Here is a 27,108-nt window from a genome sequence, read left to right as displayed (position 1 = left end):
CTCCCTCCCCCTGTCCTGTCAATTAGGCCTTTAAATAGCCGCTGCAGAAATAGGGGGGCGTCAGTCGCCCTGCTACTGGCTGCCCCCCTCCCCAGGGGGGTTGTAACCTGAGACACCACCAGCCTAAAGTCCCACAAGTGCCCAATACCCACCATCCTGTGTCTCATACCCCCTCCTCAGCACAAAAAAATGCTGTGATTACAAATGTAAAATGTTTTATTCATAATTGTCAGGATGATATACTAAATAAGAATTGAATTTGCCGTAAATGTATATAGTGTGAGGTTGAGTAAGTGGGACTGTCATTTCCTTAAATAAACTTTACATCCCGCATTGATAACACCATAAACGATCCTATTTTTAAGACTGTAATCCTAATTGTGGCAGCAGTGATGATGACGCTCATAATTACAGCTGTTAATCTGACAAACAGAGGGATGCTCTCACCCTCCGCTGAGTCAGGACTTGGCAGCTATTGTATCTCTGCATCCACACTTATATATATTGGATTTTTTTTCCTCTTTTTACGGCTTCACAAAGACCCATTTCATTTTATGAACATCCCTCCCCCGGAGGAGCGTCGCTGTAATTGCTGCGTTGCGAGAAGGTCAGCGTGAAATCGCCAGGATTGCAAGTTTGATCCTAATTGAATGGGCGGCCGTTTTCTCAGCACTCAGCAGGAAGAAAAAAACCTCTCGGCCAGTTTGTTCATTTGTGTAATTGTGGCTTTTGATATTACACTCTGGACGTGGGAATTTGCGGAAAAGGCCTGTTTTTATAGACAGAGAAAGGCGTAAGTGTTGGCATTCAAATCCTGGCAAAACTGGAGCTAACATCTGGTCTGATGAGTCTTGATTTCAGCTGCAACATTCAGATTCTAGGGTCAGAATTTGGCATAAACAACATGAAAGCATGGATGCATCCTGCCTTGTATCGACAGTTCAGCCTGGTGGTGCTGTGATGGTGTGGGGGATATTTTCTTGGCACACTTTGGGCCCCTTAGTACCAATTAAGCATCATCTAATATCTTCTGATGGCTACTTCCAGCAAGATAATGCACCATGTCACAAAGCATTGGAGCTCACTGTACTCCAATAGAGCAGTGGTTCTCAACGTTGGGGTCAGGACCACACTGGGGGTCATGAGACACTGATAGGGGGTCTCCAGAGGCCTTAAAAAAAAAACCTAAGAATATTTTATAGATTACACTGTTGCGACTTAACTCCAGTTTTGCCACATTTTAACCAGTTTTTAGCTCTTTTCCCACCAATTTGAACTCATTTTTGCCACTTAAACCCCATTTTTGTCCATTTTAAACCCTTTCCACCACTTTTTTCTGCCTGTTTTTACCACTTCAATAGCAAATCTTGCCACTCTCTGCCTATTGTTGGCTCTGTTGACCCACTTATAACCCCTCTTTATCACATTTAGCAATTTGATATGCTCATTTTTTGCCAGTTTATATCAATTTTTCATCCCATTTCACCAAGTTTCCACCTATTTTTGCCAATTTAACACCAATTGAGCAACTTTGTAATCCCCTTTTACCAGTCAATATGCCTGTTTTTGCCATTTTTACCCATTTTTGCCATTTTTCTTTTTTTTTTTTTTTTTTTTTTTGCCACTTTTTTCTATTTTTGGCATTTCTAATCCATTTCTGCTACTTTTTGCCATTTTAGCTATTTTGAAATATTGTAATTCTAGGATTTACATTTTTTGGACCAAAATCTCTGATAAATGTTTCCAACACTTTGTTGAAACTATGCCACGAAGTTGTGAAATTTGATACATACTTTTATGATACCTCTTTCTAATAATAATAATAATAACTTTACTTATATAGCACTTTTAAAAACAAGGTTTAACAAAGTGCTCTGACACAAAGAAAATCAAAGCAGCATTATGATCAATAAATTACAAAAAAAAGCAACTTCTGATTACAATCTGATAAATGATTAAAAATGCCCTCAAGTCGATAATCAGTTACCAAAAACACCTAATGTATCAAATGAGATACCAAAAATATATATGTTGAATTTCATTGAAATTTGGATTTTTGGATTTCAGTAGGAAGTGAAAAAATAATTTCAGTCCCAAAAAATTAGAATTTTCTGGCTATAATTAGTGTTTTCAGGTTTTTATGAGTTGAGGCAGTTCTGATGGCAAAAGGGGGCCCAAACCAGTATTAGCAAGGTGTACCTAATAAAGTGGCCAGTGACAGTAGTCCTTCAAGGCATTAATGAGAAATCCAATTCACCTGCAAGAGATGAATATAAGACCTAATGACCTTAAACTTTGAATTAAAAAAACGTATCAGTTCATTCTTGAGTTAGAGTGTACATTTGTGCGTAATCTAGAAAAATGTCCCTTAAGGTTCTCTCGAGGTTTATCGATAACTTACAAGTGATGAATTTGAGGCCTATTGATATTGAAGTTTATATTTTGAGCTTATCAGTTTATTCCTTGAGTCAGAGAGGATGTTTGTGCATCAGGTAAACCTGGTCAAGAGACTGGAAATCCTGAAGTAGCAATTGGGAACCATGAAGCCCAATGACATTAAGCTTTGACTTCATACTTCTAAAAGTAATCAGAGTGGACACCAGTGGGACGTTTGAGGAAACTAGTGTTCTAAAGATGTTTTGTCCACAATACTGAACAATCCAAAAAGTAATACCTCAGACTCTGGCCCAGTGACCTTGAACTTTGGAATGTCAAAAGCTTATCTCACTGGTGATCAACTGGCAGGCAGAGGGCCATATGAGGCCCCCCAAAGCTTCCTATCTGGTCCCCAGAAGATCATTCAGACTAGGAGGAAAAGATGTTGGGATTTAAAGGGTATCTTTTGGCTTTAAATGTCTGCAGCTGTTTAATCCACCCTAAAACAATTATACTAAAATAGTTTTAGAATGACTTAACATTTGATGTGTTTTCACAAAAACTCACTTGTCAGCCATTATTAATAAAAAGTTCATAAGTATTTTTAAAAACTGGGTTAAGACTGGCGTAAATGGCCAGATTAAGTGGTTAAAATTCAATTCAATTCAATTCAAATTTATCTGTATAGCACATTTCATACAGGCATAAACACAATGTGCTTTACAGAAGATTAAAAACAAACAGTAAAAGGGGTTAAAGAGTGGCAAAAATGGGTGATAAGTGTCAAAATGGGTTTCTGGATTGGCACAAAGGGTCAAAAGTTGCCAGACAAAGTGGTGAAAAGAGGTTAAAATGTGGTGAAGAGGAAAAAATGGCAACAGGTTTCAAAAATGGGTTAAAAAGTGGCATAAATGGATTAAAGAGTGAAACAAAGGGAATAAAACATGTAGGAAAAGTGGTAAAAAGAAGAAGAATGGCAAAACTTGGGTTAAAGTGGCTAAAAATAAAGCAAAAATAGACTGGCTAAGTAGTGAATGGATAGTAAAAAAAAGCGGCAAAAAGTGGAAAAAATGTATTCAAAAATGGCAAAAATGGGTTAAGAGTGGCAGAAAATGTTGCAGGAATGGCCAGCTGAAGTAGTGAAAAGGGGTTAAAAAGTATCAAAATTAGTTAATATAGATGCTACATCACTATTGGCATGGGCCCATACTCTGGGATTTTTAGGGCCTCATTCTCTGGGTCTAGTACAATAATATGTATAATATATAATATTGTGCAAATGTACCTTGATGACCCCTGGCTTATCAGTTTATCCTTGAGTCAGAGTGGACATTAGAGAAAAGTCTGAGTAAATCTTGAATGAATGGACAACCTGACAACAACCCCTCCAGCTCTGGCATATAAAATTGAACGCTAATGTTAAAGACAGTTGATTGTGCATGTTTAAGCTTCTGAACTGAGGTGATAACATACACATTATGTAGAAATCGTGTTACAGCACAGCCTATTTTTACACCCTAAACTCTTATCACTCATCAGGAATCATTTTGAGATTTCACGCTTGTTTATTTTTCCAGCTGTTAAATAAATATTTCAGCCACAGGCGTTGATGCCCCAATGCATCGGGGAGCTCATCCTGACGCCATTTTTAAATCCGGCAACCTTGGCAATCCAGCTGAGAGAACTGAACGAGAGATGGGTGTCTTTTAACAGGGCTGCAGGATTAGGAAGCTTAGAGGTTGTGAGCATTTCATACCAGTGGATGTGACCATGTTTTTGCTTGTAAAGATATTTTTCCAGCTGTTTGTGCTGGTCTTGTACAGTATTTCTGCACTTTATGAATCTTGACGAGCGCCTCTGTTTGGCTGTAAACCTGTTTGTATGTTTGTATGTGTCTTTAACAGTTCTTTTATGTGGTAGTAAGTGTATGGAAATGCACCTTGTGTTTGTCGGCTCGCCTTTGCTCCACTAATAGCCCTGTGGTGTGGTGGCAGCTGTCGACCCGGGAGGTCAAACAAGTCATAAGGCCACCGTTTGGGCCACTGAGCAGCCAAAGAGCAACAGCTGCAGTGTTATGAACAAAATCTGTTATCTAAAAATGACATGTAGAAATTTACACCAAAATTAAAAACATGTTGTGTTGCCAAGTCTGAATTTTGCTGGATTCTCCAGTGTGATGCTTAATGGAGAAAAATAAGATACACTAATGTTGTAGTTTAAAAAAGTAAGGTTGGTTAGGGAAAACTGAGCTTAGGGACAGGGAAAACTAGAGCTAGGGTTAGGAAAAACAGGGTTGGGGTTAGGTAGAAATGAGGTTTGGCCACCCCCGGCGTCTGGACCAGCCCACTGGGTCCCGGGTGCCCATTATGTAGAGCCCCAGGAAATTGCGCCAGGTGGCCATTTAATCCCAGCCACCACTACTGTATCAAGTAGCTGATCTTTTCCAACTCTGCTCTCCTGAGCACCTCTGGTCTCACAATAGTATCGTAAGATTGGGAGGACCAAGGTCCGAAAGACTTTTTTCTGCATGCCCAGGCACCCGGTACACCACTCTGTCTTGCTCAGAGAACTCATCGCCCCATCATATCTGGGATCCTGTTTATTAGGTAGAAAAAGTCACCTGTTGGTCAAAGTCTGATCTGTTTTCTTAGTCAAACACAAGAGGAAAATCATAATGGCACGGTGGAAGTGTAACAACCTGACGCACCAGATCCACGGTTTCAAATATCCCTTGCATGGACGTATTTCCCGTTTATCTGGGAAAGCTCTCATTGAAAGCATTTTGGAAGAGCAGTACTTTTAAAAATCACTTCTCAGAAGGTGATTGGAGGAACGTTCTGCCTGTCACATTTGTGATGGGCCAACCAGAGTGACAAGACAAAATTTTGTTGTGCATATTTGCTACTCTTGAGCTAACAGGCTACCGCTGCCATACATAGCCAATGGCAGAGCTTCTGAGTGTATTAAACTGATGCCAAGGCCGGTAGGGAGACATGCAAAAACATCCTTTTTGCCAAGACGAGCTTTCTTTGTGGCTCTTTGTTCTTGGTTTAAAAAGGAATGAAGTCCAATTCTGATTAAACTGCAGCTTTCCTACAACTACATCCAAGCTAATAGCTACCACGGCAGTAGCCACTCGACACACCGGCAATAATGACTGCAAACCCATGCCAAAGCAGACCGAAAGATGAGAAACAACATTTTCCCATCATGCAAAAAGTTTCTCAATGGCAATCATTTTATTCTTTATTCCTTAAAGAAATGTGATCCAGGGCGGGCAGATGGTCGAGTAGTTTAAGGCCTGGGATTGATCCTGGCCTGTGGCCCTTTACCGCATGTCTCTCCCCAATCTCTTCCCTGTTTCCGAGTCTATTCACTGTCCTCCTCTATGTAATCAATGCACGAAAGGCCCAAAAATAAAATCTTTTTAAAAAACCTGGTAAAACTGACACTATGCAAGAGCTACATCCTAGCCTAGCACCACCCCACTGGAGGCAGCCATTGCAAACGGCTTCAAGTTCAACTCAACCCCGCCCGTAGCTACTGCCTTTTTTCTTCTTTGGCAAAAATGTTGTGGATTGGAGCTATTCAAGATGGATTTGCCTGATGACAGAGATGGAGTACTAACATACAAGAAACCAATCGGTTTTGTTTTCATTTTGAACCTTTAAACACAATTTCACGATATTAAAACACATAAGAATTCCACATTCAGTTTTCAGAACTGAACATACCAGTCTGAATGAATGAAATTGTACTTAATCAAGTTTTCAAAGTAAGATCAGCACACCCAGAAACTGTGGCTGGATTGATTTACTCTTGCATCTGTACATCTCAGCCAGACCCCAACAGAACTAGGTATTTTTGCACTGTCTTCAGTTTCCACATCTGGGTTTGACCCACAAGCTGAACAGCTAAAATGGTAAGAATAGCCAAAGTCATGTAGTCATTGCTAACTTGTAAAGAGAGGTCAGCTGGTTCTAGGTACAGTCTTAACTAGCTAGAAAGAGTCATGTCAACACCTACAATGGCAGAATTAGTCTTTCCTTTTTCAATAAGTCGTTTTTTTCAATATCAATATCGTAAGTCGATATCATAGTCAAACTGCAACCATCCTATTAACACAGGCCACTTTAAACTAAATATTTGGGTTAGGAGACATGTTTAAAAAAAGTAAGGCTCGGTTAACTTCCTAGAGCAGTGTTATTCAACCTTGCTTAACCAAAGAGCCAAACTATTTTAAAAATACCTTTGCAAGAGCCATAATCTAAGTGGTTAAAAGTGGTGAAAATGGGTTAGAGTGGCAATAAAAATAAGTGAAAGTGGTAAAATGGTCTAAAAGTGGCAAAAAAGTGACAAAAATGGGTGAAAGTTGTGGAAAATTGTGTTAAAGTGGCAAAATTGATTAAAAAATGAGTTACAGATGGTTAAAAAAAGGTCAAAAAATGGTAAAATGTGGCAAAAAATGGGTTAAGAATAAACAGGATAAAAGAGGCGAAAACTGGTGGAAAATGGCAACAAGGGGAGAAAAAGTGTCAGAAATTATTAAAAATGAGTTACAGGTGGTAAAAATGGCCCCAAAAAAAAGGTAAACTGTGGCAAAAAATGAGTAACTCAAATGGGCAAAAGCGGCAAAAATGGAAAAAGGCAGCTTAAATATGCAAGAAGGGGAAAAAAGGCAAATGGGGGAAATTTTGAAAATAGGAATAAGCAGGATCAAAGAGGCAAAAACTGGTGGTAAATGGTAAAAACTGATAACAAAAAATGAGTTACAGGTGATAAAAATGTAAAAAAAAAAAAAAAAAAAAAGGTAAAAATTTGGTAGAAAGAAAATAGTGAAAAGATACTAAAATGGGCAAAAGTGGCATAACCGTCAAAAACTGCCAAAAAAAAAAAGTGGCAAAATTGATTCAAAAATTAGATATAGGTGGTAAAATGGTATGTTAAGAATGTGGCAAAAATGGGGGAAAAAAAGTGGCGTTCAATGGGAAAAGGCATCTTAAATTGCCGAGAAGGGTCAAAACATGTCAAAAAGTGGGAAAAAAAATAGCAAAAAGCAGGACAAAAAGGCAGAAACTGGTGAAAAGGGACAATAGAAGTGGCAAACTTGGGCTTTAAAAGCTGTAAAAATAGATTAAAAGTGGCAAAAAAGGAAGAAATATTGGAAATAAGGGCAATGGAAATATACAAACAGAAAAACAAAGGTTGACAATTTAAGCCAACTGTACAAGAGTGGGGAACAATCTGATTAATGGATAATTTCTGAGGTTAAAGTTGATCTTTTTTAAGGTTTTCTGGGGGAATAATATTTCAAATAAAGACGTAAAAGATCCACATGTGGCTCAAGAGCCATGCGTTGAGTATCACTGTCCTAGAGAATGATTTGCAATAGCAATGCAGCAACTTCCCATGAGAGAAGAAGTGTGCGTGTGAGTTCCAGTATGTGTGTCTGCATGTGTGTGGTGTACAGTAGGGCAGAGGGCCCGGTGACCGCACAGGCCGCCTTCCTTGTTTACCGCCCTCCTCCCTTATTAGGCTGGGGCCGAGCCCTGAAACATGTCTGGAATATCTGGACGGAGACAGACAGGGAGGCAGAGATAGAGAGACATGCACTGAGGGGCAGAGAGACACAGAGACAGCCAGAGAGCTGCCAGAGTTTAATGTAATTTTTGTGTGCTTAAGTTTAAATGAAGGAAGGAGGAAGAGGAATTAAGGAGTGAAGTAAAATCAAGAAAGCGGAAAATCTGCATTGGTTGGTGAGTAGTGTTGTGTGGCCTTTGGGTTACTAATAGCAACTTCTTTAAACAAATTAGCAACAAATATTATATAATAATGCACCCAGAATGAGGATTATTACATAATTTATGCAGGAACCGGTTGGTTTCATGCAGAATTATGCAGGTTTTGCCCTCAAAAACCACATCTCCTGACAAGAATATGAGTTTCTGTAAAGTTCCTCCGCACACATGGGAGTCTGTTTGTCTTGTTTGTTGCGTTTCCATATCAACACGGTTGCATCCTGTGTGTTTGGCACCTATACGGCACCAAATGAGTCATGGAGCGAGCAATTTGTGTGTGGAACATTTTATGAGCGGGCTGCAATTTTGGGTACGCCAAAAGTATTAGGGAGCATGGTTGGTAGCTAGACTCTGCGAGAAGGATTTGTGTTTTGAACCCACCCTGGAGACAGGATTTGAGACGATATAGCTTCTTATAGCTGTTTTTGGATTGTTTGTATTTGTTTTATTAGACATCATTGCCATAAACAGGTTCATAACCTTTACACACGCTAAAGTAGGTGACAAAAAGTCCATTATCAAAGCATGTCTTTGGTCTGCAGAAATGGAGAGCACTCAGGTATTTTAAAAGCACCCTGTGTGTGTCTTGCATGAGCCCATAATGCTGCTAGTTAGACTTCTCGCTGACAGCACAGTGAGCTGCAGCAGCAGGTTCAAATCCCAGGCCTGGGAACCCCACTGAGCCGCTCCTTATCCCTTAATGCCTCCTTTCTCCTACTGTCTGTGGAGATGTCTCCATGCGGCTTTCTCTGGAGCTCTCTTTGTCCACTTTGTCTTTCCTTTATGCCGGTATATGCTGCAGTTTTTTCAATGTTGTTAATTGCTTGTGCATTCAAATCTCTTCTGCACAAGACTGAAGGATCGTAAGATAAACATGCAGTCCAAAGCACTCAGAAAGATGGACTAGAATCTGGAAACAACTGGCAGGTGCAGCAGTAGTGTTAGGGTTAGGGTCAGGCCTGCTGATTCTCACTTGTTAAAGGCACATGCATGGACAAATGTACAGAGAAGCAACCTACCATTCAGGAGACCACAAAGCCTGGTTTATACTTCTGTATTAAATCTATGTAGCTACATAGTTAGTCCATCGTGACCTGTGTGTCATGAGCACCCTTTACTTGTACGTTGGTGTGCCATTGTTGATTTGCTATACTCCGCTCAAACCCTACAAAGCAGCGCCATCGTTATGCCATTGTCCGGTCCCACAGCTACATTCCCCCGTTTGGTAGCTAAAACCAAGTGTCTCATGTGTGATATGTTATGTAACTTTGAGCTGCAGTTGATTTAACTCACTCTAGACTGTATTCATACTCAGATAATTACCTGATACTACCCACTGGACCAATCACAGGGTTCACAGACATTGTTTTGATGCAAACTTACAAATTTTAGGAGGTGCACATCTAGGATTTTGGGCACTTTCAGAAGCACCAAGCTATCATATCAGGCTTCACCTACACTGATAGACAGTACTTAAAAGTACTTTTTAGTGCAGGTTGAGATTCTACAGGTATTTTCGCATCAAAAATGCAGGTGGACCAAAAATAGCAACAACTGGCTTGGGGTACCAAGGGTTAAGACTTCCATAGTTGCTTCCCTTCCCTTCCTAACACTAAATATGTGCACTTTTTTTTTTTTTTTTTTTTTGAATAATTACAATCTAGCAATGCTAACATGAAATTTGCTAGCTTACCCTTGTACTTTTCAGTGCCCCTTCTCAAAAAACAACCTGTAAAGATCACATTGGACAAGCCAAAAGTCATCTGCACCTTGTCAGTACAAACATTTAACTTTTTTAACTATTTTCATTCACTTCTCTAGCAGTAGAAAGTTCCTTCTTTCAAGCTAATGCTAGAACTTGCTACCTACCGTAAGTTCCTTATGCTCTTTCCAAAAAAATCTTGTCTGAGGCAGCAGAAATTACAAAGTAAAAGCATGACAACGAACAGATTTGCTGACATCACACTTGATTTTACGTAACTTCATTTAAGCTAATGTTGGTTTTAGCAAAATGTCTTCAAACTTGACCCACTTCAAACTCAGATTCTGCAGCTTGTTGTGGCATTTCATCTCAGACAGTCGACTCGAATCAGGCCATAGAGTGTAGCTGGATGTCAGTCTGATAAATACAGACAGACAGTCGGATAGCTTTTTATGATGGTCACTCGGATGACAGACGGGCGGATGGATGACATCACCCTGAAATGAATCGTGGAGCCAGACACTGATACGGTCACGTCACGTTACCTCAAACTGTGACAGCTGGACACTGGATGATAGATGGAGCGAGAGGCAGACATGGCAAATATAAAACCGCGACAGTTTTCCTTGTGCCAGTCACTGATACACCAACCATGACACCTTTTCTCACAGATGGACTGTCACATTATATCTCATGATCTACTGCAACGAATAGACTATTACCAACCATTATCAAGTAATGACCACAAATCAAAGCAGCTTGATGACAAACACTCGAATAAATAGCTTAACAAGGGTATTTTTGCAGTGTCTCCCCATGTCACCACGCACTCAGAGATCTTCAAGACAAGTCTTTCAGTTGTCAATCAAACCCAGTCACCCGCTGCTGGCATGCAGACTGCCAGTCGTCACGGCGATATGAAAGCAGTGAAGGTGAATGTCACATCCTGCTGAGAGATACCCGACGGCTCGCTGACAGCCGTGAGCCTGCCACTGCTTGTCACTGTGTATAATTGCACATGGAAGAGTTACCGGCTGACTCAAAAATGCTGTGGCATGTGAGGAAGAGGACAGTCGAGGTCTTGAGATCAAAGTTACTTCTGTGACACTGTAAACAATATCCCACTGGAGCTGTTAGTCCTGTCGGCAATTCTTGAACTCCTATCCTTGAGACCACTTAAGAACAAGGAATGACATTTTATTTATAAAATAACTTGTTAAAGTGTACTTATTGAAAATAAGCAATTCACCAGATTGAGGACTGTTGAGTCAGACAAAATTGGTCCCTTATACTGTCTCAGCCCTTTGTGGGGCGAGGAACTGTGTATGGTTTCTTCGGTCAACTTCTTTTATACAGTAGACAGATGATTATTCCCAGCCAATCAGTGGAGAACAGTCAGCATCCACGACATACGACCAATCAGCAGTGGCCAAGGGTATCTCAAACTTCCTATTACCTCCAGAACTCTGGAAATGCAGTTTTACATCTCTTTTTGTCTCTGACAGTCGGCCCCAGAATCAAATCTAATCATGATAAGTTGATGAAACTTACACATTATAAAGGGAAATATTAGTACTAAATGTCATAATAGGATTTGTTTGTGTTGGATTTTCAGCTAAACTGCAGTTTTAGCCTGAAAAATTGGGGAACATATTTGGACATAAACTTGTTTAGGCATGTAAAATATAATCTATATTAGGACACATTGCCAATTCATCTACCAACCATACTAAAGGCATTTTCATGATAAATAACATATTATAATAAAGACAATAGTACTGTATAGTGTAGTTAGATGTTGCCACAGGTTTGTGAAAAAAAATCAGAGCAATCCAGTGGTAAATTTATAACAATTTTCAAGATATAAGTAAAATAGTTCCATTTTTGGTCCATAAGAGATGGGAGTCTTAGTTATTATTGTTTAGTGTGTTTCACACATAAAAATATTTGAGTTTTAATTTCCATTTTTTGTGTTTTTATGAAAAAGGATGTTTGGAGTTTGACTGTGTACTACAGGGTTGATGTTTTACAAGCCTTTTAGGACAACAAGTCCAGGTGAGACCAAATGATTAAAAATAGCTAAGGGCTTGGAGGGTAAATGTTGTAAGTTTTGAACTACAGAGAGTTTCTTACACTCTTTCAGAATTAGAAGCTGTTAAAAAAGCAAAAAAATGTTTTTTGGAGAAATCTCTCGCTAAGTTGTTCGAGATACTTTAACACAGGAAACGACTAAAACAGAACCTTTTAAATGTGAAAATGCTGCCACAGTCGTTAAACATCGCCTAGTCATTTTGTACATGCACTCCTGGATATTGATTATACAAAAGTGTTAGTTTTAACTAGTTGCTCAGAGGGTTAATTGTTGAACAACATGTCTGAAATAGGTACTTTTGCATCTTCATAAAACTAACCAGCATGGGTAATGACTCTCAAAAAAGTAAACTTAATCAAATTGTTACAATGTGTTAATATTTCTTCTTTGAGCTGCTTTTCCTGTGCAAGATTAATTGGGGCCTGAGTAGTAACCTACGTTTTTGTGCCTCTTATCAAATTTTTAGCATCCTATCGTGCCTAGAAACTCACCGAACTTGGCATACACACCAGATTTGGTGAAAAATTTGATATCTAGGTGGTTTTATGGCTCATCATACTTCCTTGAAATATTTAAAAAGGGGTCGACTTTGAGGTATAAGAGCCTGCTATAATCTTAAAAGTTTCTGCAGTCAAGTTAGAGAACCCTTTTCACTGTAGTCCCAGATTCCAGTTTTGAGGGTTGAGCATTGAAGAAACATGCTTCTTTTCATCTTTGTCATCCTGGCCTTCTCTTAAAACCAGGTGTGTCATTTTTCCAAACCTCCCAGTTTAACTGTTCTCACACAAGCTCACCAAGTTTTCCTCAAACCCCCTGACCCTCACTCATCCCTTCAAGAGTCCTTTCCTTCACAGGTTTACCCTCCCTACAGGTCACTATGTAGGTCTTACTGCAGTAGTCTGTATGTATAAACGTCTTTATAATCATACATGAAATCAAACACCATATCCAATTAAACACTCTATGCGTTCCTCTGTCTGAAGTAGGCAAGAGGCCCTCAGTGACAAAGTTTAATTATGCGTGTAAACACTAGGTGTGTTTCTATATTTATATATGTCTGCATTTTATTAGAATGGGTTTGGCCGGTTTTATAAGGTCATCATGTCCCCTATAAGAGAGTCGACCCCATCGTTAAGTTTCCACCACCCCTAGAAAGCTCCTAAAGCAAATCCAATGAAAGAATACACTTAAAGTCCTTTAGAAATAGATGTCTGGAATAATAAAGCAGAATATCTTTTCGTCTTTAGTAAATACCAAACAGGATCAGTAGACTTGACTGGACACTTGTAGCAGAGAAGTAAACATCATGGCATCATCTGCATAAAATGATACAAGGAATGCTTTACTTCTTAATACTAAAATAAAAGGTTGATCAGGATCGTGCCCTGAGTGATTCCTCTAGGGATTATTGTGAAGAGTTATTTTTGAGTGGTTTAGTTCTTTTTTTGTTAGGGTTTTGTTTATTCAAAGTATTTGGTTGTCTAATGATACTTTAACCAGGCGCCCATGTTCTAGCCATTTGAGTCCTAACATTGACTGCATGTATCTGGCATACATGTTGTGGTTTTGTCTGCATAAAGTGAGAGAAAACTTATCATAGGAAAGGAATATGGATATAGAATAACTTTAAATAGTTCAAGAACAGTGCCCCAGGGAACGCCTTTAACCTCCTGAGACCTTAGCTTTTGTTTGGAATATATTTTAAGCTTTTCCCACATATTTGGGGGGATCTGGTAATAACCTAAGCCTTGTCTTTGAACAGGAAGTAGTTTTCGCCAAAAAAAAAGGTTGTCAGCAATTGAGATTCAAGATAATTTTAGATGGCTCGAGAACAGTGCTCTGAGGAACACCTTTAACCTCCTGAGACCTTAGCTTTTGTTTGGAAACATATTTAGCTTTCCCCACTTATTTGGGAGGACCTAAAAAACACCTAAGCCTTGTCTTTGGACAGGAAGTAGTTTTGCCAAAAAAATTCTGTCAGCAATTGAGATTTAAGATAACTTTAGATGGTCCAAAAACAATGCCCTGAGGAACTCCTTTAACCTCCTGAGATCTTAGCTGTTGTTTGGAATGCATCTTTAGCTTTTCCCACTTATTTCAGAGGACCTGATAAACCCTAAGCTTTGTCTTTGAACAGGAAGTAGTTTTCACCATAATAAATATGTCAGCAATTGAGATTTAAGATCATTTTAAATGGTCCAAGATCAGTGCCCTGAGGAACACCTGTAAAGGAGTACCTGGCAACCCCTGTGGAAATCCAAGGGATATCTACAAAAGCTATTTTAAGCACTACAGGTTCTTTAAAGGAGAATTTTCTACCTTAAGACTACATCATGAGGCACAGATGGCTGAGCGGTTGGGTTTTCTGGGTGGACGTCTTACATGTTTTCCCCAGTGTTTCTTTTTTTTTTTTAAAGATTTATTTTTGGCCTTTTTTAGATAGGACAGTGGATAGAGTTGGAAACAGGGAGGAGAGCGGGGAGAGACATGCAGGAAATAGTGCCACGGGCCGGATTCGAACCTGGGTCGCCTGCGTATATGGTGTGCGCCTTAACCACTCGACTACCGGCACGCCTCCCCAGTGTTTCTTCCCTGGTTTTTACACTGTCCAGTCTCCTGTCTAAATAAAGGAAAAAAGACCAAAATAAATCTTCATAAAATTAATATATTCTTAAGTTTAAACCTGTGCAATTAAAGTATTTTGACATTTAAACAAGACATCTATGCTCCAAAACAGTTTTATACACCAAGAACCCAGGGAGTCATTTAGGAAGTATGTCTGCATATACAGCTGCTGTGTCCACCGTGTTCTCACTTCTTTATAGGCTTGTCGACAAATGTGCCACCTCAATCAACGTGTTTGTTAATCTTGAATATACTAACTGCGCATCTAATCCACATCCCAGCTGGCGCATTTGATACAGCAATAACAATGGTGTCTATTTTTAACAAACCATTGGCCACAGGTGTTTAAATGGCTTTTTAATGGCCTCCAAGACTGCGACATGGCAATGAGACACTCAAGTGAACACTTAAGAGACTACAGCCAAGAGGCAGGTGCTGTGGGTGTGCGATTCTGTATGAGCAATGCTTCCGGCACTTTCACGAGAGAGGAGAGCATCTGTCACATGGGGGAATATGGAGAACGGACAGGTGTGGATAAGAGGTTGGGGGGAGGCTTACATTAGTGGATAAAAAGGCTGACTGATGACTATTTTAGTCAGCTTTTTGCAGAAATATCCAGAACAAAATGTTCTTTTGTACTTCATATAAAAATACGTCTGCTAATCCTACAAAATCCTACTTTATAGAGCATTTGGATATTAGCCTAAACCTAACCGTTCATGAATAGTTGGAAACATGGAATAGTCCTTCCAAAAGCATGGCATGCTGCACTTATTTACTTCAGTCGGAGACAAGTTGTTAGCTATTTCTGTTAGCCAAGCCTTGGTGACTCAACTGATCTAATTTGAGTTCTGCTGCAGCTATTTATTGCCACAAATAGAAGAAAGCCATTTGTTCTGTTTAAATAAATGGCTGTATGTCAGAATGAAGCTCATGAGAATTAAAAGCTAGCAGATCTAAAGCTCTTTGGCATTGGTGTTACTGTACAGTAGGTGTTGTGGGGTCATTGAATATTTTTAGTATGGCGTCATACTTGTATAGCATCCATATTTCAATATAAAGTCAAATATAGGATGTGATGTTTCTGCCTAGTAACTGTGGCTTTTGAGAAATCATTTGCAGCAGATCTTTTTCAACATCACCGTTATAATAATTGACCATATCACTGTAGTAATATTGCTATTTTTTAAGGAGTTTTGATTGTGATTGTATGTTTTCAAAGGAAGTAACATCAACTTTTTAACACAAGAAAAAAAAAAGCTGTTTTAGCATTTTTCCATGTTATTCAAATTTCCTCAGCAGAGGTTTTACGAAGTGTAGAGCAGTTTTAAGGTTATTTTCTTAAACAAACACTATAAATCTTGTGCTCTGACACAAACCAGCCTTTCCCCTCGAACAACAAGGTTGATCTGTCTGTCAAACGTAAAAAACAAAATACATATCAAGATTTTCAGCAAAGGGTCTGAAAAGCCTTTGTGCCATCCAGTTTACAATGTCAGTTTAAGTTTAAGTAATTTGCCTGAACTATTGAAAGAATTTTCTTGTCAGAAATTTTGAAGGAAATTTGAGCTCATTTTTTTTTTTAGAAATTTTCATTTTGGGAATATGTTTTGACATTTTAGAGGGTTTCATTGGAGGATTTATTGTGGGAATTTGCTTTGAAAATTATTTGTATTTTCATGAGAATTTGGAAAACACTTTTGTAATTTTGGGGTTTGATTTGAATTTTTTTTTTCGTCAGGGAACTTTGGGGAGCGCATATGTGAATCTGGATGAATTTGCTTAGAAACTTGATGGGAATTTGCTTGTTTTTTCATGAAATTACATGAAATTTCTGGGCAATTCTTCACTGGGATTTTTAGGCTTTATGATTAAGTTTCACTGAAACATTTGGGAGTGTATGATTTTTTTTCCTGGACGTAGTCAAGAAGTGGTTGTTAAGGCTTTGGGATCTTGTTTTTAACTAGGAGATATATTTGTGTGTCATCTGCAAACATGTGAAATATACACCACACTTTCTGCCAAAAGATGAACTCACCCAACCCAACATAACTCTGCTGCCATAGTAAAAACCAGGAAATCTTTAACTTGTCATACAAAAAAGTCTAATGAAGCTAAATATGGAGAGCAAAATATGAAATATATCTAAGTAAAGCCTGTGACACATTACAATATTTATTAGAAGAGAAAAATATTTCCCTACACTAATTCGTTTTTGTTTTTTTTTGTTTTTGTTTTTTTTGCCAAATTCATAAACATTTTACTTAACAACAAAATGAATGCAACAAATATTTTCGTACAACCAAAATGATTTTGTTATACACAAAAATTGCATAAAATGCTTAAAATGTTGGACTCCAAACATAAAGATGACACAAAATTGGAAAACATTAACTAAAACCAAAGATGTTAAATAAACAGGCAAAAAATGCAAAACACAAAAGTGTTTTACAAAAATAATATTTTCAGTAAAGTGCAAATGAAATTCATTACATGAATAAAGTAAAAAAAAAATCTAAATGCAAAAAAAACTCACAAAAAATCATAGAAATATAACAATGTCAAAGACCATAAAAAATATTCAATGAAATGACCGCAAAAAAGTACCCAAATTCAAAAATGATTTATTAAACAGAGAAAGGCATTGCTTTTAAAGGTAAAACAAAATGTGAATGAAATGTGAATGCAAATCATAAGATGAAAATAAGCAACAACATATGAATAAATAAATAAAATGCCAAAAAAAAAAAACATCAAGATTTGAAAAATGTCAAAGACTTAAGGCAAGGTAATGCAAAAAAAAAAAAAAAAAAAAAAGCCCAAATTCAAAAATAATTTGTTAAACAGAGAAAGGCTTTTCTCTAAAAGCTAAGAATAAAAAAACAATAAATGTTGTGTTAATACAAAATCTTACTTATCTCTGCAAGATGATATCAGGGAAACCTTGCCAAACGTGAAGTTTCAATGCAGAATTTATAGCTGCATTAATGTGAAACTTGGCGCCTTGTACCAGTAAAAAAACTGTCTGAGGTTCAGAGCTGACATAATGTATGTAATATAAATCACCAGTTGTAAAGTTATTGAAGACATTTTACAGTATATTTTTATTCTAACTTGTGCAGACATGCTGCTCATCCATCGGCCAGTCAAGCTGAAAGATGAACTCCTTCAACCAAGCACAACTCTGCTGCCATCATGCACAAAATATGTCCAAATATGCAGCCGCAGTGATGCACACAAGCACATGAGTCTCCTGGCTTATGCACATGCCATACGTGTGGGGCAAATGTAAAGGTTGCGACCTCGCAGTGCTCGTTTAGTGAGTTCTCGTCATGCCTGACGTAGTCTGGCACTTCTGCTCCTTACTAAGTCCAGAGGAGTGCACCAAATTCACAGATCTCTCCTCACCCGGTAGTGAGGGTCAGAAAATAGCTTTGAAGGTGTTTAAGGAGGTGAGAGTCATTTCAGAAATTCATACTTGAGCTGTGAGTAAGTCGTTGCTGTGACGTTTCTGTCTACACTTTATCCTGTTGGCATACAATTACCAAAGCCTAATCAGATAGCAGACACTTCACAAGCCGGAGATTTTTAATGAGGCAACTGAAGAGTGGAAATGATTTTATTTATTTATTTTTATTTTTTTTTTTTTGAGAATTCATCTGGGTTTTATTAAGAATTTGCTATATTTTTTAGATATAATACATAGAAATAATGGCATTAGACTTTTTGGATTTGGAATATCAACTAAAGACTGTATTTGTTTGTCTGTTAGGTTGGTGGTTCCATGGAAATTTCTTATGCAAAACCCCCCTAATCAAGCCCAAAATTGAGACACCAATGTAGAAAAATAGAAACAACATGAAATCTAGTTTTTCTTTAAGTTTCTGAGCCATGACACAACAGAAAGCAGCGCCTGCTAACCAGATTTAACCTCAGGACTGGGGTTAACCAACAGCTGGAAAAGGCGTCACCATGGAGAACTTGGGTTGTTTTTGCCACATGGTACTGAAAGGTCCTCTTTTATGAGCGAGAACAAGGGCATTCCCTCTTCTGTTAAAGGTCAGGGAGAGTGAGAGAAAGACAAACAGAGTTTAGCAGGGAAACATGCAGACTGAAGGCCATGGAAAACTGGACATTTATGTAAGGTCTTGAAGGAACGAAGAGGTCCAGTTATTTGGGGTCTATGGAGGCCCTGAGGGTCAACTGCAAAACATTTCTTGGAACACCAAAAAATTAAATTGAAAAAAAAGAAAACATTTTAAACAATAACAATGTAACTTATTACAAAAGATATTTAATGAAGCTCAAATATAATGAGCGAAACCTAGTAAATGCAACATCTTCCTAAACCAAGTAATTATGACAACGAGATGCATTAAATGAAACACAAAAAACATTTCTCAAAATGCAAAAATACATAATTAAACATAGAAACCATGCTGAAATGCTCAAAACATGTTACCAAATAAAATGTAACAAGAAATACAAAAAGATTTTAATTTAATTTAAGAATATCCAAAAAATGAAAAAAATGTTAAATGCAAAAGCATTTCATCAAAATAATGAAAAAATTCCAATTGAAATTTAGAAGAAATTCAGTGAAGAAAAAACATTCAATAGAAAATGTTTTTTATTTTCAAATTAGAAAAACACTTAAAGCAGAAAAACATAAAAATTCAAAAATACCAATAATATCCCCCAAAATTCCAATTATATGTAAAATGTTATTTTGATAAAACACATAAAAAAGTCCCCTAAATAAAACAAATATTTATCAATCTCAAATAAGTTTGATGAAATGTAAAAAACATGTACAGCTAAAAATATTACACAGATTGCGAGAAATATTTAACAAAATGCAAAGATACTAAATTAAGAGTTTTTCCAAATGCGAAAGCTTTTATGAAAATCAAAAATTCAGTAATTCACTGAATGCAAAAACATTCAATGAAATAAAAAACATTTTTTCTAATGCAAATAGCTCAAAGTAGTAAAAAAAAAAAACAGAGTTCAAGACAAGCATTCCCTGAATTGAAAAATATTTCATTAAACAAATTATACAAAATGTAAAAAAAGGTTTTATTTATAGGACATTGCACTTATGCATAAAATACTTGACAAAACACAAAAATACTAAACAGAAAGCAAACAAAAACATTTTGCCAAATGCAAAAACTATATTGCTAAAAAAAATAGGGAAATGCACAAAAAAAAAAAGTTTCTCTGAATCCAAAAATATTTTAATAAATAGAAAAAGCATTTCATTAAATTCTGAAAAAAAATTCTACAAAGAAATTGCACATATTGCAAGAAATAATTTACAAAATGTAAACATACTAAGTAAAAGGTAAACAAGTGTTTCTCCGAATGCAAAAGCATTTGTAAAAATGGAGAAATGGTTAATATGGTGCCAAAGAAATTCACTTAATGCAAAATTTTTCAATAAAATAAAATAAGAAATTAAAATACAAAAACGCCAAGAGCAAAACATCCTTTAAATTAGAAAATACTTAATTTAAAAAAAAAAATTAAAAAAAAAAAAAAACTCCACTTACTGCATAAATATCATAATGGACACAAATAAAACCCATCCCCTAATAGAAAAATAAATATTTTAGTAACACAAAATTTCACAAGTTGCCATAAATATGTTTTTATTGTATTTTATTGTATAAAATGCATTAAATATTTCACAAATTACTGAAATAATTTTACTTGGCAAAAAAATAGTATAACATTTTTAAAAAAAATTGATGAAATTCAAAGATATATTTTAAAAAACTAAACATCAAACATTTTAAAATACGTTCTAATAATTAAATGTGTTAACTTGGATATTCTGTATTTTGTCATTTTGACGAGGTTTGATTTAATATTTCTTTATTTTGTGAGATGTTTTGTTTTTCTATTATGTTTGTATTCAGTCACATATTTTCACATTTACTCAGTGTTTTCCAGTTGACCTGTAGGGCCTCCATAGTTCTGGAAGAGTTCTCTGCATTTACTCTGGAGTTGTTAGACCAGTTGATAGGAAGTTACGGGAAAGAGTGGTGATCACAACTAAGGGGATCCCCTCTGATGACATCACCAGGGTGCTCCAGTCCTTAGTGGTCAGAAGGCGTGGGAGTTGTAGTTTGTTTGAAACAACATCACTTCCCAGGCAGCAGCAATGTGGTGGCGGTGGTAGTGGTGGAGTCCCTCCCCCGCTGCCGGGAACAGTCAGAGATCATCACAGGTTGCCAGCTCACCCCTCTGCAGCTCCGGTGGTACAGCCCCGCCTCGAGTCGCTCCAGAAGAGCACATGTTGGGTGATGAGAGGACATGAATCAGAGAGGGAGAGAAGAAGCTCAGAGACGGAAAGTTCAGTCCCTCAGAGGCTACTGAAGACTGTTGATGTACAGACTCAACTGTGGATATTTGATTTCTAATTTTAGTGTTACTGACTGAAGAAGGGGGACTATAGCTGCTGCTTTTTGGGGAAAAATGGAGTAGGAATTCAAGTGGTTTATCTACAGTACAGGTAAGGTGGATTTACTGAGTCCTGATCATGAAATGTCAATTCCACTGTGAATGAAACAATTTGAGTAAAATAATGCGCTTTCCTGTGATAGAAATAGGTTTAAATGTGTCTAACTTGGGGCAAGGATTACCAATTTTTGATGTTGGATTGCTTGCAAAAAGTTCTCAAAATTTCCTTTAAAGTTTCCCACAAAAGTCTTCAGACTCATGAGGGAATCCGAACCGCCATTCAACCAAATCTTGCCATTAACTTTAATCTAAACCGTGTTCTGTAATTAAAAACAACCACAGGAACAAACTGTGTTTACAACTTCCTTGCCTGCTGTCCCATTGCTCCTGTGCCTGTGAGTTGTTGTTGACATGAGTTTGGAAATAGCTGCGGTCCAAGCGATTCGCCATCTGTCCCCAGGGGTGGCTCAATTTGGAGCCCGCCACGGTCATGTATATGTCCTGTATCACTTTGCAAATGTATACTGGACACTGGAAGCCTGTATTGGTGTATTATTTTCTTCTTGTAAGCATAAATGCATCCACAGAATGAGATATTGCATGTGCAATTGTTGGGCTACAGAGAAGCAAAGATAGGGTTTGAAAGTCTGAGGTAGTGCCTTGTATTGCACCTGATTTTGGTGCTTATGTGTCATGCATGTTTTCCCATTTTGTCTATTTTTGACTGCTTGTTATGGACTGCATGGTGTCTATAGCCTCCAATTTAAAGTACGTCCAAGCCAAGAGAATTTGGCTTGTTTCACTCATGAAATTTAGCCTTTACCCTATCCAATAAACACCAAAAACTAGATCAAAATAAAGAACTTGGATTGTGCAACATGTAAGCAATCAGTCCAACTTTGCCAGCATGATTCAGCAGCCAGATACCAATTCTAGTAAGACAGCTTGTCCTCTCCCAGTCCAGCTCTGAGTTTCCTAACTGGCATCGCCGCTCTCAGTTTGGCTCGCACAGACCAGCTGTTTCAGTGGGTTGGTCGGGACCCTCCTTGGTTCACGTCAGACCATGTGGGCCTGCGCTGACGCAACGTGACAGGGGCTTTAGTCCTGCAGATTGGCTATTAATAGCTCTGGAAGGCCTGTGTTGCTGGTGGCAGGGCTGCAGGCTGAACCTCAGGGTCAAAAAAAGATGGGTGCAGAGGGGGGTCAGTGGGCTTGTGGTGTTAGGGATCTAGTTCCGTGTAAATGTGACTTGATGAATGAAGCCAATAAGAGCTAATGAAACCACTTTGTGCATGAAGAGGAGATAATTCCAGTCAACTCAAGTGGCTTTGGTACTCGTTTGATTTGAAAACACCAAAGAGAAATACTGCCCTTTTTTTGCATTCCCACTATGTATTAGATTGCTCTACTACCTTGGTAATTGTTGTCTGTTTGCATCTCTTTCAGATGCTGGTCATACCCAAGGTCCACTTGATGGAAGCCTATATGCCCGAGTCCGCAAGAAAGACTCCCTGGAGGGAGTTGTCACCATCAACGGCCTCCCAGTCCATGAAAACGCCTTGACAAATGCAGAGAACCCTCTACAGCACCCCAGCCATCCCCTCCAAACCACTGAGCACACTCTCCCTGTGACAGGCCACGCCTCCCTCCCTGCCGTCGACCACACTCTTTCCGTAAGCAGCGACTCAGGGAACTCTACCGCATCCATCAAGACTGATCGTACAGACGAGCACAGCCAGTCTTTGCAGAGCGCTGCAAACCACAACAACCAGACAGCAACCCACCCGTCGCTCAGCCCCCAGGAGAAAAGAGAGCTCGATCAGCTTCTCAGTGGCCTAGAGGCACCAACACAACGCCAAGCCTACCTGTCCACGTCTACGAGTCCAGGAGGAGGGGTGAGGCACCTGGTTCCAGCGCAAGTGCATGTCAACGGAGGCCACACGAGGATCGCTGGAGCCCCTTTAACAGACGAACGAGAGACAGATATCCTCGACGACGAACTACCAAATAGCCAAGAGGGCAACAGTGTTGACAGCTTGGGCACTCTCTCATCCCTAGAGGGTCAGGCAACACCAGGTGACTACTACCAATCACAGACGCCAAGCAGCAGGCAGAACGACGGGCCTTACCTTGAGAGAGGCGTCCTTGGAGAAAAGTTAAGTGAGATGCCTGTGCATGGAGTAAGAACTCCCACAGCGATGCAAGAGAGGTCTACAGACTCTGCATCGCCACAGGGAGGCTACAACAACTACCAGAACGGAGGAGGGATGTACCGGTCGCAGTCCTTTGGGAATCCGCCAGCAGGCAGTCCTGAAACCAACCCTAAACTGATGCCAAGAGCTCCAGAGCGGAGCACCAGTAGCAGGGAGGCTGTTCAAAGAGGTCTCAATGCCTGGCACCAGTACAGCCTCCCAGATGATCCCTTTGGACCTCCTCTTCAGTCGACCCACAGCTTGCCCCACTTCCCAGCCTCACAACGGGATATTGAGCAGTCCATTGAGGCTCTCAACATGCTTATGCTAGACCTGGACCCAATCAACTCGCACATGTCCAAGTCCCACAGTGCACCTCCTGGGGAGAACAGCTTGAACTCGTCCCAGGTGCCCTTCTCCCAAACCCTTGCCAGACCATCATACCAAGCGGACTCCGCCATCCACGGATACAACAACTCTGGACCTGTCAACAACTCCTTCAATCAGCCATTGCGGCCAACTGGAAGAGTCTCAGCATTGCCTAACCAGAGCCCCGTTATGGAGTCCCCGGTGTATTCCAACCAGAGGTCCAACGCAGGCTACCAACACCAAAACACCACCCCGACGCACACCCCAGAACCTTACATCCACACACGCCAAGCAGCCCACAACTACCCAACAGAACCGTCTTCTAATTTCAACCAGCAGGCACAAGGGAAGCCTGCGAACTCGTACCCGGGTGGCGGGGTTTCCCATTCGCCAGACCTGCGGGGTTCATCTCCTTACCCGGGCTACAGTGCCTCTTCCTCCCCGCTCCCTGCACTCACCCCTCAGCCTAAGGATACATCCTCTACGTCCTTGCCAAGAGAACAAGATGCAGAGGAGGAGACGCTGAACTTGGAGGGCCTGGTGGCTCATCGAATAGCCGGTAAGACCGTCTGAGTGACTGAATGATGACTCACTGAATGAATGAGTGATAGCAAAACTGCCTAGGTTTCATTCATACTGAAAGCTTTTGTCAATGGACATGATTAAAATTTTATTATCTCAAGAGGAGAATAGGCACAATGTAGCTTAATCGGCCTGGATCCTGAATTATAGGATCTGCAGTGCTGGACTTATACACTTTGGGGGCAACAGCATTTTTTTTTTTTTTTTTTTGCATCTTTAATCTATTTATTATAAATTATCTCTATGTTTCAGAGAAAAGTGGTGTATATTTTACTGCAGAGTTGTCCAAAGCATTGCATATGCTTCATTTTTACATTTCAGGCAGCCACTGGCTTTGATTTTGAGTTATGCTCATAAATACCAGACTGTAGAAGTCTGAATCCTGATTGGAACACCACAACTGCTCCTTAATGTTTCATTTCACACAAAAAAAAAAATCTCATAGAAAGCTCAGAGGAAAAGTCAAAAGTCTGCTCACCTTGTGCAACCAAATGTTTATCATTTTAATGTCCCCTTATTTAATTTAAGATCCATAATAAGTTCCTTTTTCCAGGTTAGGTTAATGATAAAAATTATCTACCTATAAAAGCAGGTTTATATACAAACAGGAAGTCAAGTATCCTTAGTTTAAGACAATAGAAAAATCCAAAAAGACACAAAAAACGTTTTGAATGCAAAATAGTGGAATTTTAAAGTGCAATAATACAGATGCAATTAATCCTGATAAGAGTTGTGAACTTTTGACAGCCCTCAAAAATTTATACAATACTGTGCAGAACTTTTTCATGTCTGGGCTAAAAAACTGAGGTGCAGATGTGCCAAATAAACCCACCTGAGGGCACCATCAGATGGCAAGGAGGGTTTACATAACCCCAATAGTGCTCTGAATGTCTTTTCATTTTACCAGGGGAATAGCGGAGTCGGGGCTATCACCAGGGGTGAAAAGGCCAAGACAAAAGAGATGCTGTCGAACTTGACCTTGGCTGCCTCATCCCCTCTCTAGCCCCAGGGTGTAGCACCCTACACACCTAAAACTTTTGCACATGACTGTATGTTTTGACAAAACAATAATATGACAGTACAATGATGCAACAATACGATTATACACAGACATAGCAAAATAACACTAGAGCATATTGACAATACAATAGTATGATGATGTAACAATACAACAACATAGCAATGCAGCAATATGATGATAACATGATGCAACATTATGATATTTTAACTAGGAGTGGAAAAAGTAAACAATTATTGTACTCAAGTAAAAGTACAGTTACTCTGGTTGAAATTTACTTAAAGGTGCAGTGTGTGGAATTTGGCTGCATTTCGCCAAACAGAAACATTGTAAATGGGATATAATGTTTATATATTTATGTGAATTATGTTAAAATAAGTGCACAATCATCCCCTTTAAACTTTTGTTTTCTTTTTACAAAATTAGAAAAAAGCTTTTTAAATTTACATCACCGCGGGTCGCCCTCACGGAGGCTGACATAACGAACCGCCACGTTGTCTATGGCAACGTTTAAGGGACAGAAAGAGCGAAATGCGATTTTTAAATACGAACCTGCCCACCGGTCCTGAAAGCTACCTGGAAGGCAGGTGGAGAAGAAGACTGACCTATAATCTATAAAAATAACGGTTACAAAAATGAATGAATAAACCCTCACCTTGTCACTGCTGTAAATGATGTCCGGCTCACGATCCTTTTTGGTCTTCACAGGCTCTCGTCGCTTAGTGATGTGATGTTTTGGTAACAGATTGGCTCATTCTAAAATCTGAATGCTAGATGTCGCTAAAATTCCAAATTCTACACAATGCACCTTTAAGTAAAAGTAAAACTAGTGGTCTAAAAATCTACTCAAGTAATAGTAAAATGCTCTATTTTTACATTTTAAGTATTGAGCAGATACTAAGGAATTATACAGGAGAATATTATCTTTCCTTATGTGAGTAACAACATGAGAATATGGATCTCCAACCAGGCTTTTTAGGTAAAATCACACCTCTATGATAAAGTAAAATACAACAATTGTTTTGAGATGTGATGTGGAACCATTCTCTTGCTCTCAGCGATGCTGATATTGGATTTCTGCCGATATTCGATATGCTGATACTTACAGTATATTTTTAGCCAATAGTGATATATTAGGGATGTACGATATTGGATTTTTGCCGATATCCAATATGCTGATATTTACACATTCATTTTAGCCGATACTGATATTTAAATATGTTTAACATAACTAAAAATTCAGTCCTTTGAGCACAATTTAGGGTTTGAGGATGAAAAAAACAAACTTTTTTCTTTAAACACACTTTCAAGTTTAAAGAATGAGGATGAATAAAGAAAATGATCTCAACTTACATAGGTCTGTTGGTCCAGCCTAAAACTCCACTAATTTATTAGTGTATATGGCTAGATTCTACAGTCAATATATGCTGATATTCACCAAAATATTGGATGTAAATATAGGCAGAAATTTTGATATCTGCTTATACTGATATCAGGGAGATATTATCGTACATCCCTATGATATATAAAAGAAGTTCTTACAGATTAAAACTCCAAAAACATTTTTATTCATACAGCCAATATTTATAGCTGATATAAGTTGATTTAAACCCAAAACACTGTTTGGAAATTTTCATATCTGACACCGATAATTCCCTTTTAAAGTTAATGCTTACCTGTACTGATATCATGCAGATAATGTTGTGCATCGCCGCTCGCTATGTGCTACCGTGTTGTCAACAGAGTTCTGCTGTTAGTTGTGTTGATTCCAGCTTTAAATTGGCACAAAACAACAGATAAACCAATGCTACTGACACTGGTTCATGCCTATATTATTTTCTGATAGTCAGTGTTTTTCAAAAGAGTTGATATTTGCCAGAAGTAAT

The 27,108-nt window shown here is 38.6% G+C and overlaps 1 protein-coding gene across 8 annotated transcripts in view; it reads left to right on the top strand.

Moving 5' to 3' along the window:
• LOC121506530 (tensin-like) overlaps nt 1-27,108 on the top strand; it is a 145,823-nt gene that overhangs the window by 46,389 nt on the left and 72,326 nt on the right. For all 8 annotated transcript variants that reach the window (XM_041782379.1, XM_041782378.1, XM_041782381.1 and 5 more), the window contains one exon: nt 22,508-24,181. In XM_041782379.1, the coding sequence (XP_041638313.1) occupies nt 22,508-24,181 (1,674 nt within the window). The remainder of the gene's footprint in view (nt 1-22,507; nt 24,182-27,108) is intronic.

This window comes from Cheilinus undulatus, linkage group 24 (assembly GCF_018320785.1).
Source record: "Cheilinus undulatus linkage group 24, ASM1832078v1, whole genome shotgun sequence".
Lineage (NCBI taxonomy): Eukaryota > Metazoa > Chordata > Actinopteri > Labriformes > Labridae > Cheilinus > Cheilinus undulatus.
The sequence above is the reverse complement of the archived record's forward strand: the minus strand, read 5'-3'. Positions and strand labels throughout refer to the sequence as shown.